General features: G+C 43.2%; 1 protein-coding gene and 1 long non-coding RNA gene across 5 annotated transcripts in view; one reads left to right on the top strand and one right to left on the bottom strand.

Moving 5' to 3' along the window:
* Positions 1-4,027, bottom strand: part of LOC310690106 — a 93,501-nt gene extending 89,474 nt beyond the window's left edge. The window contains exon 1 of the long non-coding RNA XR_014517908.1: positions 3,596-4,027. This is a non-coding gene — a long non-coding RNA (uncharacterized lncRNA). The remainder of the gene's footprint in view (positions 1-3,595) is intronic.
* The window catches only part of HACL1 (2-hydroxyacyl-CoA lyase 1), a 31,962-nt gene extending 16,252 nt beyond the window's left edge, over positions 1-15,710 (top strand). For 2 of the 4 annotated variants that reach the window (XM_083468240.1, XM_083468239.1), the window contains exons 7-17: positions 1,054-1,148; positions 2,999-3,111; positions 4,051-4,186; positions 5,548-5,653; positions 6,245-6,328; positions 7,529-7,630; positions 8,114-8,268; positions 9,376-9,534; positions 9,655-9,762; positions 11,325-11,511; positions 14,012-15,107. In XM_083468240.1, coding sequence (XP_083324366.1) covers positions 1,054-1,148; positions 2,999-3,111; positions 4,051-4,186; positions 5,548-5,653; positions 6,245-6,328; positions 7,529-7,630; positions 8,114-8,268; positions 9,376-9,534; positions 9,655-9,762; positions 11,325-11,511; positions 14,012-14,044 — 1,278 coding nt within the window. In that variant the 3' untranslated portion in view covers positions 14,045-15,107. Of the gene's footprint in view, positions 1-1,053; positions 1,149-2,998; positions 3,112-4,050; positions 4,187-5,547; positions 5,654-6,244; positions 6,329-7,528; positions 7,631-8,113; positions 8,269-9,375; positions 9,535-9,654; positions 10,910-11,324; positions 11,512-14,011; positions 15,108-15,593 lie in introns of those variants that run through there. The other 2 variants (XR_014517680.1, XM_083468241.1) reach the window with 2 other exon arrangements.
* The last annotated feature ends 758 nt before the right edge of the window (positions 15,711-16,468 follow it).

Genomic DNA, 16,468 nt, shown 5'->3' with positions numbered 1-16,468 from the left:
TACCTCGGGTTAAGAACTTTACCTCAGGATGAGAACAGAAATTGTGCTCCGGCGGTGTGGCAGCAGCAGGAGGCCCCATTAGCTAAAGTGGTGCTTCAGGTTAAGAACAGTTTCAGGTTAAGAACAGACATCCAGAACTAATTAAGTACGTAACCAGAGGTACCACTGTATTACAGGGGCAGTGCATTATAGTAGATCGTAGGTGACATCTTGATAGAATTGGCGCACCTCTCACTGGTACATCTCGAACAGTAAGTTGTAGGATCATCCTATAAATGTAGAAAACATCCAATGCTTTTGAAGATGTTAATACTTTACATTTGCTATTTTGTATATATAGTGGGCAGTGCAGCCCTCTGCATGTCTACTCAGACGTAAACCTCACTGAGTTTAATGGCACTTGCTCAGAGCCCAGCATGTGTTATAGGACTGCAGCCTAAAAGTGTAAATAATACTCCATCTGCTCTTAGAAAAACAATTTTTGTGAACACAGCATTATTCTCCCAAAATATATATCCTATACAAAACAAGCATGGAGTGCTTAACGACACTCTATAATCCTTCCAGTTACTCTCTCAAGGAGTAGCCTTGCAGGTTTATTTTTGTGGCTGACACATTTATTCTCTAAACTTTCCAGGAAACAGTGCTGTAAAGTTCCATGCTACAACTGCCACAATTGTTTGAGCCACCGTTTGAGTCTTTAATCAATAGGAGTTTCAAGGAGTGTTGGCTCAGCCTATGGCATGCGCTGGAACAAAAAGAATCCAGAGAAAGTGAAGAACAGCTCCAGGGCATTTACATGGGGGTCATGTTACTTAAAATAGGCAGTCAGCAGGAGATTTTGACTTGGTTACTCCAGATATAACAGTGGCTACAGATGGCTGCAAGCTGAATCCAGCTGCTTTCTTGTTCTCCAAGCTGGATAATAAGTTTAGCCATTGCCTGCAAATTTGGAATGCATTTTATGAAATGTGGTGGTGTGTTTTTGTTTTGATTTGAAAAGTTTAATTATTGTAGCACATTTATGTTCTTTTCTCTCTCTCATCAATCGAGGCTGTCAGAAATAGCATCTACGGTCGCCCAGGTGCCTGTTACATTGACATACCAGGAGACTTTGTAAATATGCAGGTGAAGAAGAGCTCTGTCAAGTGAGTTCTTTATTATCAAGATGAGTGCTTGTTTCCTTTTTTTAAAAAAGGGTGTGTGTGCGTGTGTGTGTGTGTGTGTGCTCGATTGTCATTTTCCCTGTGTTTGAGACCCCTACAGCAGTGTATTGCTAAGGGAAAGCATAAACTCTACATATTGAACAAACACAAGAAATTCCTCATAGTAAAAGACAATGAAGAGATCTGGATGTGATCAGGCAGTAGCTGGGATCAGCTGGGATGTGTCCAATCCAGCGGATTCCAGTTTACTTTCCTGAAATAGCTACTTAGCATACGCCTTTTAGGGAAACTCCCATATTGATCACCCTTAGTCTGGTGCCTTCCAGCCGTTTTTGTCTACAAGTCCCACCTGTGCTACCTGAGACCATCCAAAACATGGAAGGAACCAGGTTGAGAAGGCTGATCTAGAATAAGACCCAGAAGAACTGAGCTCACCATTATTAGGAAGAGTCTTCAGATCTGGAAGAGACTCAAGCATATATGCCAGTGAACCAACGTTTAAATGGCATTCTGTTAAATGGTGAGACATTGCTGACAGGAGATGCTACAGATTAACTGTTGTTTTGAGTCCTATATGATGAATCTAGGGTGAGGAAGCTTTTCTGGCAAGTGGGCCTGATTGTTATCTCCCTACCCACACCTGTTAGTCATCAAGCATCACAGTGACATCAGGTGATGCTGAGCTTTGAAGGCCTTCAAAGCACAATGTCTGACTGTTTGGAAGTAGTGTCATGCCTTGCTCAATCTCCCACCCCACACTGTTCCATAAACGTCCCATTTCAAAGGTTTAAAGAAGCAATATGGACCAGCTTCTCTAAACTTTTGATTTTGAAGGTTTAAAGGACCATGCCAGTGGGGAGTATGCCTTGCTCCTTGCCTACCTTAAGGTCTTGCTTGTTTCCTGCCCTTAACCACCCCACATCTGACAGCAGGTATGATGTCAGGCTTAGGGCACCTGGGCAATGGCTTCCGCAAAATGGGGAATGACCATTGGCCATTCTGGCTGCAGCTGAGGAGAGTTGGAGGGCCACAAATTCCCCATCCCTCTTTGCACCCAGCCACCTTCCGACTGCAGTTCCGAGTGCTTCATTGAAGGTTCTTCTGGAACATTCCCTGACTTCAGTGAAGGCCTTTATGGTGGGGGAGGGGGACATAGGAGACTGCAGTGGGTCTCTCTCACACAGAGAGCCACCATTTGCAGCTCTTTTTACAGTCTTGTTTCTTGAGGAATCATTGTGAGGGGGAAATAACCCTCGCCTGTATTTGACAGAAGTAAGCAAAGGAAATAGTGGGAAGTTGAAACAACAACAAAACGCTTACTTTGTTGGAAATGTTGTGTTCCAGCTGTATGAAAGAAATCGGCTTAGGAAGGAATGTAGCTGGTGCCTGCTGGTGCCATTCTGCATGTGGCTTCCCACATGTTGCGAGGTAGAATGTGCAATCTGTATTAAGCATAGACTGCGCTGCAAAATTGCTGGCTGTGGACTACTAGAAACTTATTACAGGGTAAGCGTTTGTAACAAGCATATAATGAAATACTTGAGTTTCTTTTGGAAGCCATTTGTGTACATTGGTAGAACAATGTTGCTCAGTAGAACATCTGAAGTAAAACACAAAGCAAAACTCGTCTTTAATTTCTATTTTTTTCTGTTTAAAAAGTGACTATAGTGACTCTTATTTTCAGGGTTGTGAGTTTGAGCCCCATGTTTGGCAAAAGACTCCTTCATTGCAGGGGGTTGGACTAGCAATTATTGTGGTCCCTTCCAACTCCGCAGTTCTATGACTTCCTATTTCTTTTTTGAAAACAATGGCCTTTTCATTCTGCCTTCCAGATACATCGAGTGCTGCTCAGCACCTCCCATCAGCATGGCTGAAGTGGCCGCTGTTTCCAGGGCGGCTTCATTCATTGCACATTCCAGAAAACCACTCCTAATTATTGGCAAAGGTAATCCTCTTTCAAGCTTATGGCTGGTCGTAAAGTACAGCGAGGGGGAAGTTTCCTTCTGTTGCCATGTTTAGACTACATCACAAAGTAAATTCTTCCTGAACGTTGGAGATGAATCCCCTTGAGAAAAATACAGCGGCCTCTATTGAACGTCCCTTTGTTTATGCAAGAGACATAAGAGTCCTATTGAATCACACCAAAGATCCTTGACCAGTCAGATGCCTATGGGAAGCCCTCAAGCAGGGCACAAGCACAGTAGCCCTCTGCGCTCTTATTCCCCAGCAGCTGGTATTCAGATATAGGTAAAGGTAAAGGACCCCCTGGATGGCTAAGTCCAGTCAAAGGCAGTTGCAGCATTCATCTTGCTTTCAGGCCTAGGGAGCCTGCATTTGTGGCCATCATGGCTAAACCTCTTCTGGCACAACGGAACACTGTGACAGAAGCCAGAGCGCACGGAAACACCATTTACCTTCTGCAGCTGTACCTATTTATCTACTTGCACTGGTGTGCTTTCGAACTGTTAGGTTGGCAGGAGCTGGGACAGAGCAACAGGAGCTCACCCCATCATGGGGATTTGAACCGCCGACCTTCCGATAAGCAAGCCCAAGAGGCTCTGGTTTAGACCACAGCACCACCTGCGCCCCGATTCAGATATATAGTAATGTGCAGCTATTGCAACTAGTACATATGGCTAACCTAATCCACAGCTAAAACTGATCACTGGCTAACTGAAAATGGATTTGCTGTGAGGAACGTACGACCCGGAATGCTGCAGCTACCTTTGCCAGTTTTAAAACTAATTGATTTGTCAGTATGCAGGACTTCAGTGACTTCTGATTCTTACACATTGAGCGGGGGGGGGGGGAATTATTCATCTGACAGGTGCAGCTATGTTAACAGTGTCAAGGAATCTCTTGTGGTGGTGGGTGTCTTTCTCAGGTGCTGCTTATGCACATGCTGAAAACAGCATCAGAAAGTTGGTGGACCAATGTGGGCTTCCATTTTTGCCTACACCAATGGGGAAGGGAGTGGTTCCTGACAACCATCCATACTGTGTGGCTGCAGCCAGATCTAGGTAAATATATGAATCAGATCTTCCCCTCTTGTCCAACACCGTAAGCTAAAGCATATATTTCTTGAAGATTCCGCTCTTTAAATGATCCCTTAATATAAAACACCAATTGCTGCTGCTTACAGCTGAGTGTAAGGAAAGTAATTTCTTTCAGCCCTACAAATATGGAACTTATCCATGCAGATGAAGAGTTATTTTAAGCATAGTCTAAAGCAGGCTTCCTCAAGCTCAGCCCTCCAGATGTTTTTGGCCTACAACTCCCATGATCCCTATCTAGCAGGACCAGTGGCCAGGGATGATGGGAATTGTAGTCTCAAAACATCTGGAGGGCCGAGGTTGAGGAAGCCTGGTCTAAAGTATGAATTGGAAGTTGTTTAGTATGTTCAGTTCACTGTCCTCAAAGCTATGAAATCATGACCATTAGTTGCCATTAGGTTGGGAGGAAATTTCCCAGTGGCTCTGTAACTCAGGCCCTCTCAGATAGACAGTTGGGATAATCAATTAGAAGTTATTAGGAAGGTATAGGTCAGTAAAGAAACTAAGATTAAGAAACTGACAAGAAAAATTATCTGAAACCATAACCTTGTTGAGGCTTATAAAACAAACTTGTTTATTTGATTTAATGTTAACAACTGTCTGGACTCTGTGTGTACCTGAGTGAAACGGGTTGGTGGCAGCAGGGAAGTGATCATAGTTGTGGCACAGGGATCAATAGACCGTCAAACGTCAGGGGGCCCTGTGTGATCGCCACACCAGTCATTTGGGACTTCAGTGCCACGCATCATTCCTTGACCCTCTCTATAACTAGAAAAAAGAGGGGGCGGGGTTGCAATGTATACAGCGTGCAAAATTCAGCTTTTCTTAGTGTCAAATTCGGTTTATTTTGGTAGGCTTTTAAGACTGTGTGTGCAGTCTGAAATCTTGTGCATAATATTTGCTGTGCCAGTGAGTAACTGGAATTTACCTTCAGTTTCCTGTGAGCAAACTGTTAAGTGCCTGTCTTTATTCTGGTTGATGTTTTTACCCTCTATAATTGGTTTCTACGATGCTTCAGTAACATTTGAAGGACGGAAATGTTAGAGGGACATCTCGCGGTGACGCAGCATCTGGGTTGGCAGAATTGGTGGCTGGTGAAGCAGCAACCATGTGTCTCCCAGTACCATGGCAGTGCAGTCTAGGAGGTGGAGCCTGAATGAGTGACTGTAACCTACAGATAATGTGCCATTGGAGTGGGAAACTGTTTTCCCAGGGTAAAAGACATCAAAATTTGAACTTCTGATTTTCCAAGTGTCTTTTTAAATTTTTGTTCTAACGTGTACAAAAATAATAACCATCAAATTCTTTTCTTTGTTTTTAACTATTAGGGCATTGCAGGGGGCTGATGTCATAATATTACTGGGTGCCAGACTGAACTGGATTCTACACTTTGGTCTTCCTCCAAGATTTCGGTCGGATGTAAAGATTATCCAGGTATTCAAACAGAGCCATAATAAAGAATCAGTCAAGGGTATGGCACAGTCTAGGGTGGCTGGTTATTCTACAACTAGGTTAGTGGGATTTTTATTTATTACATCTTTATCACATCCTTCTTGAGGCTCAGGGTAGCATACACTTAGCTGAGCTGGAGAAGAAGAGTCCTCTCAAGTAATTAAATCAAGAAGTAATGTATTATCCTTCATGTAGAGTTTCCTTGAAACGCATCGGGAGCCGGTTTCATTTGTGCAACTGTTTCTTCTTTTTCCTGCCTTTTTCTACCGCCAGGTTTGAGCCTTCTGCTGCATTTTTTGCTCTTGGGGGCAGTTTGTCTCACGCAGCATGACGGTTCTTATTACGCTGGGTTTAGTACAGCAGGTCCAAGCAAGGTATAGCAGCAGAAAGTTAACTTCTGTGGGGAAATAATGAGTGCAAACAACCTGTTTGTGTTCCTTGCTGTGAGCAGAAAAGAAATGCGAAGAGATGCATTCTAAGAGAGAAATGTTAGTGCGAACATTACCTTGTAACTCTTTTTGCTGTTCGCTGTAATGAAAGCTATGTTCAGGTTGTTGTTTTTTTACTTGACAGGTAGACATTTGTGCAGAAGAGCTGGGGAATAACGTGAAACCCGCTGCAGCCTTACTGGGTGACGTGAAAGCAGTGACGGAGCAGGTAACACATGAACACACAGATACCTTTTTATGTTTGGCTGGATTTAGGAATTTATAGCTTGATTTTGAGCCATTTTTGGCTAGTGTGCATTATCAGTTACCGTATTTTTCGCTCTATAAGACGCACCAGACCACAAGACGCACCTAGTTTTTGGAGGACCAAAACAAGAAAAAAAATATTCTGAATCTCAGAAGCCAGAACAGCAAGAGGAATCGCTGCACAGTGAAAGCAGCAATCCCTCTTGCTGTTCTGGCTTCTGTGAGCCTGCATTCGCTCCATAAGACGCACACACATTTCCCCTCTCCTAAAAAGTGAGGGGAAAAGTGAGTCTTATAGAGCAAAAAATACGGTAATGTCTTGGGGGCAAACCTCATGTTGATATATTGGGCAGGAGCCGATACCCATACATCATAGAATCACAGAATTATGGAGTTGGATGGGACCTTGAGAATCATCCAGCCCAACCTTCTGCAATGCAGGGATATCCAGCTGTCTGATACCAGGATCAAACCTGCGACCTTGGCATTATCAGCACCACGCTCCGACCAATTGAACTATCCAGGCATGTTAATATCCCATCAATATATACCTCATCAACGGGGTAGAGATGGGGTGGCTAATTTGTGGCCCTCTAGTTGTGATTGGTGGAGGACAGAAGTGCCTGGCGTGCTCTGGTCCATGGGGTCACGAAGAGTCAGACACGACTAGACGACTAAACAACAACAAGTTGTGATTGGGCTTGGTAAATCCCAGTTGGAATGGCCAAAGATCAGGGATGATGGGAATTTTGTTTATTTTATTTCTGTATCGCCCTGCCCACCTAGCAGTTCGAAAGCACGTCAAAATGCAAGTAGATAAATAGGTACCACTCCGGCAGGAAGGTAAACAGCATTTCCATGCGATTCTCTGGGTTCGCCAAAAGCGGCTTAGTCATGCTGGCCACATGACCCAGAAGCTGTACGCCGGCTCCCTCGGCCAGTAAAGCGAGATGAGCACCGCAACTCCAGAGTCGTCTGCAACTGGACCTAACGGTCAGGGGTCCCTTTACCTTTATACCGCCCTATACCCAAAGGTATAGGACAGCAACATCTGAATTACAGTGTGTTTGTATATTTTATTTAAGGTGCATATCAACAACAATTCAAAGGGGCAAAAAAGCATGATGTTGTTCCATGGTAACAGTTTCACTATTCTCTTTAGCTTTTTGATCAGCTAAACAAAATGTCTTGGAAATATCCTTCTAGCGCAGAGTGGTGGAAAGAACTACGGGCAAAAATGAAAACCAACGAGGAAGCATCCAAGGTACTATTAGCAATTTGTATCAGTAAAAATATATTAGGGTTGTTCTTATGAAATTAAAACTGCAGTTCTGTTAATCTTTGTGCACTGTTTTCCTGTATTAAAAAATAAATTAAAAAATTCAGTACCTTGGAAGTTGAACAGCTTAGTTCCCGAATATTTTGGGTCCCAAACATCGCAAGGCTGTTCTGGTTTGCAAACTATTTTTGAAAGCCAAACGTCCAACGGGGCTTCTGCGGCTTCCAATTGGCTGCAGGAGCTTTCTGCAGCCAATCAGAAGCCGCGCTTTGGTATTTGAATGTTTGGGAAGTTGAATGGACTTTCGGAACGGATTTCATTCTACTTCCAAGATACAACTGTACTTCAAGTCTATTTTCCATAAATGAATCAATATCAGTCATCTTTTCACAATCCTTACAGCTACAGCAGCCGTAGGAGCAGTAGCTCTTCAGAAGCTTTTTTATTTGCTTTGGTTTCCCCATTAAGGCATTATCACTACGCAAGCATCTGCCAATGAATTACTATCAAGTATTCCACCATGTCAGGGAACTTCTGCCAAAGGACTGCATTCTGGTTAGCGAGGGAGCAAACACTATGGACATTGGGCGCACTATGCTTCCAAACTATCATCCTCGCCACAGGTAAAAAAAAAAAAGTTTCCTATGTTTTAATTTTTAATTACAGTTCTAAGCTTGGGCATTATTTTATGGCTCCATCTTCAGCATAGATATTCATCATTGTGGTCTGCGGGTCAAATGAAATCTGGTCTCGGGCCAGTTTTTCTGCATCATATAATGAATTCTATTGGCCTAGAGCAAAAAAAATCATGCTCCAGGGTATAATACTTCTAAAAATCAATAGAATGGGTACTTTCTCATCTTAGCAAATGAATAATCTTCTTCATTAGCTTTAGATGTCTGTATCTACATACCAAAGTTCTGAAAAAGCATCAGAATGCTTCAGGTTAGAGTCCAGCACCTGCATGCTATATTGTAGAACTTGAACAGATGCTTTCTCACCATAAAACTTGAATTTTGTAATTAGAATTTTGGGAGAAACAGTGGAATAGCCTGGAAGAAATATTTGTGGAGAAATGTTTGTAGCAAAGATATTTCTTTGCCATGACCTTCATGTATTGTGTGTGGCTATTTAAACACAACAGATCTCTTAATATATATATTTATATACATTAATAGGTATTACAAGGCACTTTTCTTATTTCAACTTTAGTTTGAAAGCTACAGTGCTAATGCCATTGCTTTTCTGTTGTGTTCAAGCTCCCAGCTGATTTTTCCAGGGCATTACACACGGAATAGATTTCATGAACCTTTTCGTTAATGACCCCAGAAGCCTATGAAATTGCCCTAACTATTGACATGCTTTTATTTTCCTTGTACAAATCTCAGAGGGAAAACAATGGTTGCACCCGAGCCTTGAGCAGCTTAATCCAAATAATTAGCATGTGCTTTGAAATGCCAGGAATTTAACTCTGAAAACAGCTAAAATGACAATGTTGTAACTTAATGACTGTAAAGAGGCCCTTTCTTACTACCAATTCAGTGTAACATTCATTTATCAAACATTTACAAATCCACACTTTATTCACTTCTGCTTGGGAATACATGCTGTATCTCTTATTTCTAAAGATATCCTGTGCCACTTTAATAAGGCACAAAGGATTTGAGTTAAGAACAGCTGGCAGAAAATATGTGTTGGAAGAAAAGACGACAGACTTTCTTTCTTTCTAGGCTTGATGCTGGTACCTTTGGCACTATGGGAGTTGGGCTAGGTTTTGCAGTAGCAGCTGCTATGGTTACTAAAGACCGTAATCCTGAGCAACGTGTCGTCTGTATAGAAGGAGACAGTGCCTTTGGATTCTCTGGCATGGAGGTAGAGACCATCTGCAGGTAAAACCTTTTTCTGATTCAACTTTTTAAAAAATGTCTTATGCAGAACAAGTGGAGTAGCCAAGTTTCCCCTGAATATGACACCATTCTGAATGCGTTTCTCTTTGGGATTCACTGCAGATATCATTTGCCGATCGTCATTATCGTAGTCAATAACAATGGGATATACAGTGGCTTGGATCAAGATACGTGGAAGGAAATCTTGAAGCTGGGAGAACCTTCTGCATGGTGGGTACTTCTGTGCTGCACTTGCTCAGCTGATTTATTAATGTTTTCCTGTTGGAAATTGTGTGTATGCCCAGGTTCTAGTGTAAAACGATAATCATGGTCGTACATCTGTAGACATTGCCATTTCCATATAATAGAATCTCCTGGGTGTTACCACCCCTAATCAAACTCCAGTGAGATAATTGAGGTGTTGGGCTCCCATGATCCGTGCGGGGTGCACGTTCGCAACCTGCAGCGTCCGCAACTCGCAGTGGCGCGCCTGCACCATAGCTGTCAACCTTCCCTTTTTTTGTGGGAAATTCCCTTATTCCAGTGCCGTTTCCCGCTGCTTCCTGGATTGTTATATATCCCATAGACTGTCCCTGGGACAGGTGAGGCTGTTGATCCCTTATTTTCGAGGCTGCTGATCACTTATTTTCAAATCTGAAAGTTGACAGCTATGGTCTGCACACACACGGGTTGCGATTTGGCGCTTCTGCGCATGCGCGACCGCCAAAACCCGGAAGTAACCAGTTCCCGTACTTCCGGGTTTCGGCAGTCCGTAACCTGAAAAAATGTAACCTGAAGCATCTGTAACCCGAGGTATGACTGTAGCTGTGTAGATGACAAGGTGGTGCCACAGACACTGGGAAAGACAGCAGTACAGTGCACACTCACTCATTCTAGTGAAAGGTGACTGTGGTTTCTCTGGGTTATTCTCTGCTATTGGGAAATCGAAAGAAGAAGAGCATGGGCAGCCAGGAAGGAAGAGTCTGGCAGCACAGGTGTGTTGAGCTCTTAGTGAAGCGCATCCTGAGCTCATAGGGAAGTATTTCCATAAGCTTTGTGCCAACATTCCAGAGGTGAAAAGTTACACTCTGTTTCCAAGCATCCTCATACAGCAAAATGCTCAAAGGGCAGAAAAGGAAATGAGCACAGTCATGCCCACACAGATAGAAAATTTGAGAGCCAAGAGTGTGAGACAGATGCCCACCATAAAAATACCACAATAAAATCTTTAATTATGCTGGCTTTTGTCCAGTGAGGCACTATTTCATGTTGTCTGGGAAAGGTACAGAGATGTGCTTAAGTGCTTTGTAGAAATCATCCAGAATGCTTTGCAAGTGAATGGAAGAGATACAAGGTCTCCATTACAGTGGTACCTCTGGTTACAGACGCTTCAGGTTACAGACTCTGCTAACTCAGAAATAGTACCTCGGGTTAAGAACTTGGCTTCAGGATGAGAACAGAAATCGCACGGCGGCAGCAGCAGGAGGCTCCATTAGCTAAAGTGGTGCTTCAGGTTAAGAACAGTTTCAGGTTAAGAACAGACCTCTGGAACGAATTAAGATCGTAACCCGAGGTACCACTGTACTGGGGTTTCCTATTCCTGGCTAAAACCTCCACTGAAATAATCCTTGAATGCTTGCACAGTAATTAAACAGGCCCTGATCTATCTCCCTGAGGCACGAAAACAATTAATTTCTCTTGCTGGACGCATTTATCATATCAACAGAGTGACCTTTTATGATGCCAAGGAGCTTTCCTTGAGCAAAGCTAGACCTCTTTTTGCTTCATTTCAGCATTCCTCCATTGTCTCTATTGCCAAACGCTCACTATGAGCAGATTATGTCTGCCTTTGGTGGCAAAGGGTACTTTGTGCAGACACCAGAGGAACTGCAAGCTGCCCTGAAAACAAGCCTGGCGGGAAAGGATGTGCCTTCCCTCATCAATGTCATGATCGATCCACAGTCAGACAGGAAGCAGCAGGTGAGTGTCCATTTTTCCATTTTGTTCTCCCATTCTGTGTAAGCAAATCATCACTTCCTGTGTTAAATGGAGTAACTCTTTCGATAGTGAAATATCTGTGTTAAAGATTCAGTGGCATCTTGGTAAGCGAAGCCGGCTGCTTGAGGTTTCAAAGTAGAAAAGTTGGCAGAAAGCACTACAAAGCAATATTTACTCTCAACAATTTCCATTGTTAAACCAGCAAATAACCTGGGAGAGCAAAGGGGGACTTGAGAGCAAATACCTTCCTCAGTCTTTGTACTGGGAGAATAACTGAACAGGTTAAACCTCGGCTTCAGTTTTGTATGAATTTCTATTTTGCACAATCCATATGCCTGCCAGACTTGATTTTTTTTTTTTAAGGAAAAATTATAAACAGTTATGACTAAGAACAAGCACTCTGAGGTCTCTTATGGCTGGCTGATCTCCCTAACCCGGATTTCCCCAGTTCTGGTCACCATTCATTATGCTTCTTTAAAATGCTTCTAGGCTAGAGTATCTTGTGGTCACAGAACAGCAAAGAGAGGTACAAATGCACTGAGCAACAACATTCCAAACCTTGTAGACTGTATACTAAAACATTCATGTGCACATCTGTCTGTGTCTGAAAAAGTATTTGTGTGTGTGTGTGTGTGTGTGTGTGTGTATATATATATATATATATATATATATATATATATATATATATATATGTAATATAACGTGTACAGACACTTGTCCACTAGGGTTACTTTTCATTTCATTCCCCTACACTTCCCAGGAAGTATTGTGAGACAGTCTGGCCACAGCTGGGCATCCATGGGTCAGGGCTACATCGAAATGGAGCTGCATTCATTCCTTCAAAGGGAAATAAACACAGGGAATGTTCAATTCAGGGCTTTTTATTGGAGATTAGGTGTTACAGCACCTCCTCATTGCCCCAGCCAACACTGTGATGCCTCCAAAGACAATTTAGCACCCAGGAAGTGCAAACCAGCACTCTGTACTTTTCTAAGGCCTTCCCACCATTTTGGGATTGAGTCAAAGAAACGCACCAAAGGAAGTCTACTTTGTAGTCTGGTTGTTGATTTAGAGCATGGGTAGGCAAACTAAGGCCCGGGGGCCAGATCCAGCCCAATCGCCTTCTAAATCCAGCCCAAGGGTGGTTTGGGAATCAGCATGTTTTTCCTTGAGTAGAATGCGTCCTTTTATTGAAAATGCATCTCTGAGTTATTTGTGGGGCATAGGAATTTGTTCATTCCCCCCCCCCCCAAAAAAAATATAGTCCGGCCCCCCACAAGGTCTGAGGGACAGTGGAGCAGCCCCCTGCTGAATAAGTTTACTGACTCCTGAGTTAGAGTGACCTACAGCTAAATGCCTCTCTGCGTTGACAGCCGGCCACTCAAGCTCCATTCAAGAATTTTCTTCCTGCTTGCCTTTTGCTTGACTGGGATGCCGGCCAACCAGCCCCTCTGATGCCAAGCCCCTCCCTTCCTCCAGAGTCTCTCTCAGAAGCTGCTCTGACGTCTCATTGTCGGCAGCTGTTCTGGCTCCAGCTGTTTCCTATCTGCCTTGTCAGGCTATCCAGCAGGGAGGGGAAGCTACCAGCCACTTCTGCCAGCAGACTCTCCTCCCAGGCACCCCTTTTAATAATAATAAGTCATTACTTATACCTCACCCATCTTGACTGGGTTACCAACAGAATATATATATATAAAAACATACGATACATCAGGCATTAAGAGCTTCCTGATAGAGGGCTGCCTTCAGGTGTCTTCTAAAAGTTGTGTGGTTATTTATCTCTTTGACATCTGATGGGAGGGCGGGTGCCACTACTGAGAAGGCCCTCTGCCTGGTTCTCTGTAACTTCCATTTCTCTCAATGAGACAAATGCCAGAAGGCTCTCAGAGGTGGATCTCATTGTCTGGGCTGAACAATAGGGATGGAGACACCCCTTCAGGTATACAGGGTCAAAGCCATTTAGTACCAACGCTTCGAAATGTGCTGGGAGCCAATGTAAGCCCTATTGATTGCCAGCAAGCCCTATTGACTGGGGTTCCTGAACCTGCCTCTAAGCAGGTGGCAAACCCTGGATGCAGCAAGGCAGCCCCTGGGGCCCTTCACAACCACCCTCCCCCTTTCCTTGCATGATGCTCTCTGTTACTCCTCTTAAGCATCACTACCTGCTTTTTGTCCTTTTTATTGTGCTAACGTGATAGTGTTGCTTTATTTTATATATTTTTAAAATAAATTAATATTTCATTAATCAAGATTTTTCAAGATAGCCTACAAAAGAGAACCATAAAGCAAATAGAAAACATCAGAAACAAAAGCAATTTTACTTTTGCTACGATTATAGTGTTGCTTTATTACCAGTATTCTACTGCTGGAAAAATAAGATTGTTCTTTCTGTAAAATATTTTAATCTGCTAGCATAGCCTCTCGTTCCTGAATGTTGAATATTGTTGTGTGTTTTTTTTTGTTTTTTGTTTTGTATTCTTAGGATTTTCATTGGTTGACCCGTTCGAACATGTAGCAGAAGCTGCAAGGACTGGAACACATCAGCAGAAGACCACTGAACTAAAGCGAATGAACGTTCGGAATCACACTAATTCTTCATGTAATTTGAGGGTCACATTTAAAGTATTGGTAATATAGATCGGGGGAGGGGGCTTTTTTGGGCTCCATGGACCAGATTTGACAGGTGGGTGGGTGTCATATGGTGTTGTCATGATATCACATGATTGACAGGTGGGCGGCCCTGCCCGCGTTTCAAAATCCCCCGCTAAATGAGCAGGGAGGTACTTCAGAGAGCGGTTTGCGAAACAGCTCACGTCCTCCCTGGCAATTGGCTATACTGGCTGGGACTGATCAGGCTTGGAGTTCCAGAGGATCGGAAGAGCCATTGCTTCCCCACCCCTGTTTCAAAAGGCTGATAGCAACCATAGTGCTGCACTATATGTGCTTTTCCATACAGTGCAATTTCAGCGCTATTGCAGCTGCATTTAGGGCCTGGTGTCTACATTCATGGCATCCACGTTGCAACAAATTCCACCTTGGAAGCTGGACTTTTTTTGTTGAAGTTAAGGTGTAAAAACACCTACAACTGAGCTGTCAACAAACAGTAATTTAGTTTAAAACAAATTGAGAGTCTGTGCACAGGTTAAATAAAAGCCACTGAGCCTGGTTCTGAATTTCAGTGTGCATTTACATTATGGCAGTAAATGGACATAGTGTGATGAGTTCTGAATATATAAAGCTGCTGAACCATTTTTAATAGCTTCCTATACCTGATATCCACCCACTTTTGAAAAATCAGCATTCTGTATAATTCATTTTGAAAACAAATGTTTATTTAATCAGTGCCTCCATAAAATCACCAGAGGGCACCCTTCATTCACGATTCTTTGTTCCATAACTATGTACTATGCAAAACTTGGATTTCCGCCCCCCCCAATGGAATTTTTCAGTGTTTTATTGGGTAGGGAAACTGCTGAATTATAATTGAGCCATTTCATAAGTGGTTTTGAAAATATCTCAGTAGCTGATAAAATATTGAACAAAGTATCAGCATACCAAATACAGAATTTTAAATAGTGGAGCTTGTGTTATGTCTGCCATTTTAAAAGCATTTAAATTTATTTAAATCATCAATATGTCCAGTTTTTCGTTAGACTAAACTCTCTCGCTATGCCTATGAAAAAAGCAAATGGATCCTTTGTGAGTTTAATGAGGTCTCAAGAAATGGGAAAAAATGGTGCGCAATTAAAGTCCTGAATACCTGAGACAGGCCACACATTTCAGTGGGGCTTCGGACGTAACTTGGATTAGGACAAGTTTCTAGGTTTCAGCTGTGGCCAGCCAGCTGAGTCGGGGGAAGACCAAGAAGAGAGCATGGAGACATACAGTGGTACCATGGGTTAAGTACTTAATTCATTCCGGGGCTCTGTTCTTAACCTGAAACTGTTCTTAACCTGAGGTACCACTTTAGCTAATAGGGCCTCCTGCTGCCGCCACTGCGCGATTTCTGTTCTCATCCTGAAGCAAAGTTCTTAACCCGAGGTACTATTTCTGTGTTAGTGGAGTATGTAACCTGAAGTGTATGTAACCCGAGGTACCACTGTACTTCCATTATTTGCTTGTGTTCCTGCTATTCAGAAATCGTTATAAATAAAGCAGTTGATTGACTGATTCTCCATGAATTGGTCTAATCCTCTTTTATAGCCTTCTAAACCGGAGGCTTAGATTTCCATTCTTAAGGAAATCAGCCCTGAGTGCTCACTGGAAGGGCAGATCGTGAAGCTGAGGCTCCAATATTTTGGCCACCTCATGAGAAAAGAAGACTCCCTGGAAAAGACCCTGATGCTGGGAAAGATGGAGGGCACAAGGAGAAGGGGATGACAGAGGACGAGATGGTTGGGTAGTGTTCTCGAAGCTACCAGCATGAGTTTGACCAAACTGCAGGAGGCAGTGGAAGACAGGAGTGCCTGGTGTGCTCTGGTCCATGGGGTCACGAAGAGTCGGACACGACTAAACGACAAAACAACAACAAGCTGAAGGCTTAATACTGCCACACTTTTTTGGTGAATTCCATAGATTTTAGGTATTGCGCAAAGTTCTGCCAGTAAAGCAGTCCAGGTGTGAAGTCCTTTCCTGACCAGCTGGCAGTCTTGGGATCCTTGTATGTTGAACAGGAAGCTCTTATGTTTACATGATAAAGTCGACACGCTTAGAATTCATACAATGGGGGGATCCTGGTGGCACGGAGGATTCCAAGTACATTCTGCGAAAAGTGAAGATTCTGCTTCTACTGTAGACCTTGCAGCTCGGTTAGAGGTGGAGGAGATGAGGATGGTGCCAGGTGCAGCATTTGACATACCACTCCTCCCTCCACACACCCTGAAAACAGAGGTGACCACCGGAATTGGGGATTGGGTCGGCTTAAATCTGTTGCCATCAA

This window comes from Podarcis liolepis (assembly GCF_965112155.1).
Source record: "Podarcis liolepis genome assembly, chromosome: 12".
Classification (NCBI taxonomy): domain Eukaryota; kingdom Metazoa; phylum Chordata; class Lepidosauria; order Squamata; family Lacertidae; genus Podarcis; species Podarcis liolepis.
The sequence above is the reverse complement of the archived record's forward strand: the minus strand, read 5'-3'. Positions and strand labels throughout refer to the sequence as shown.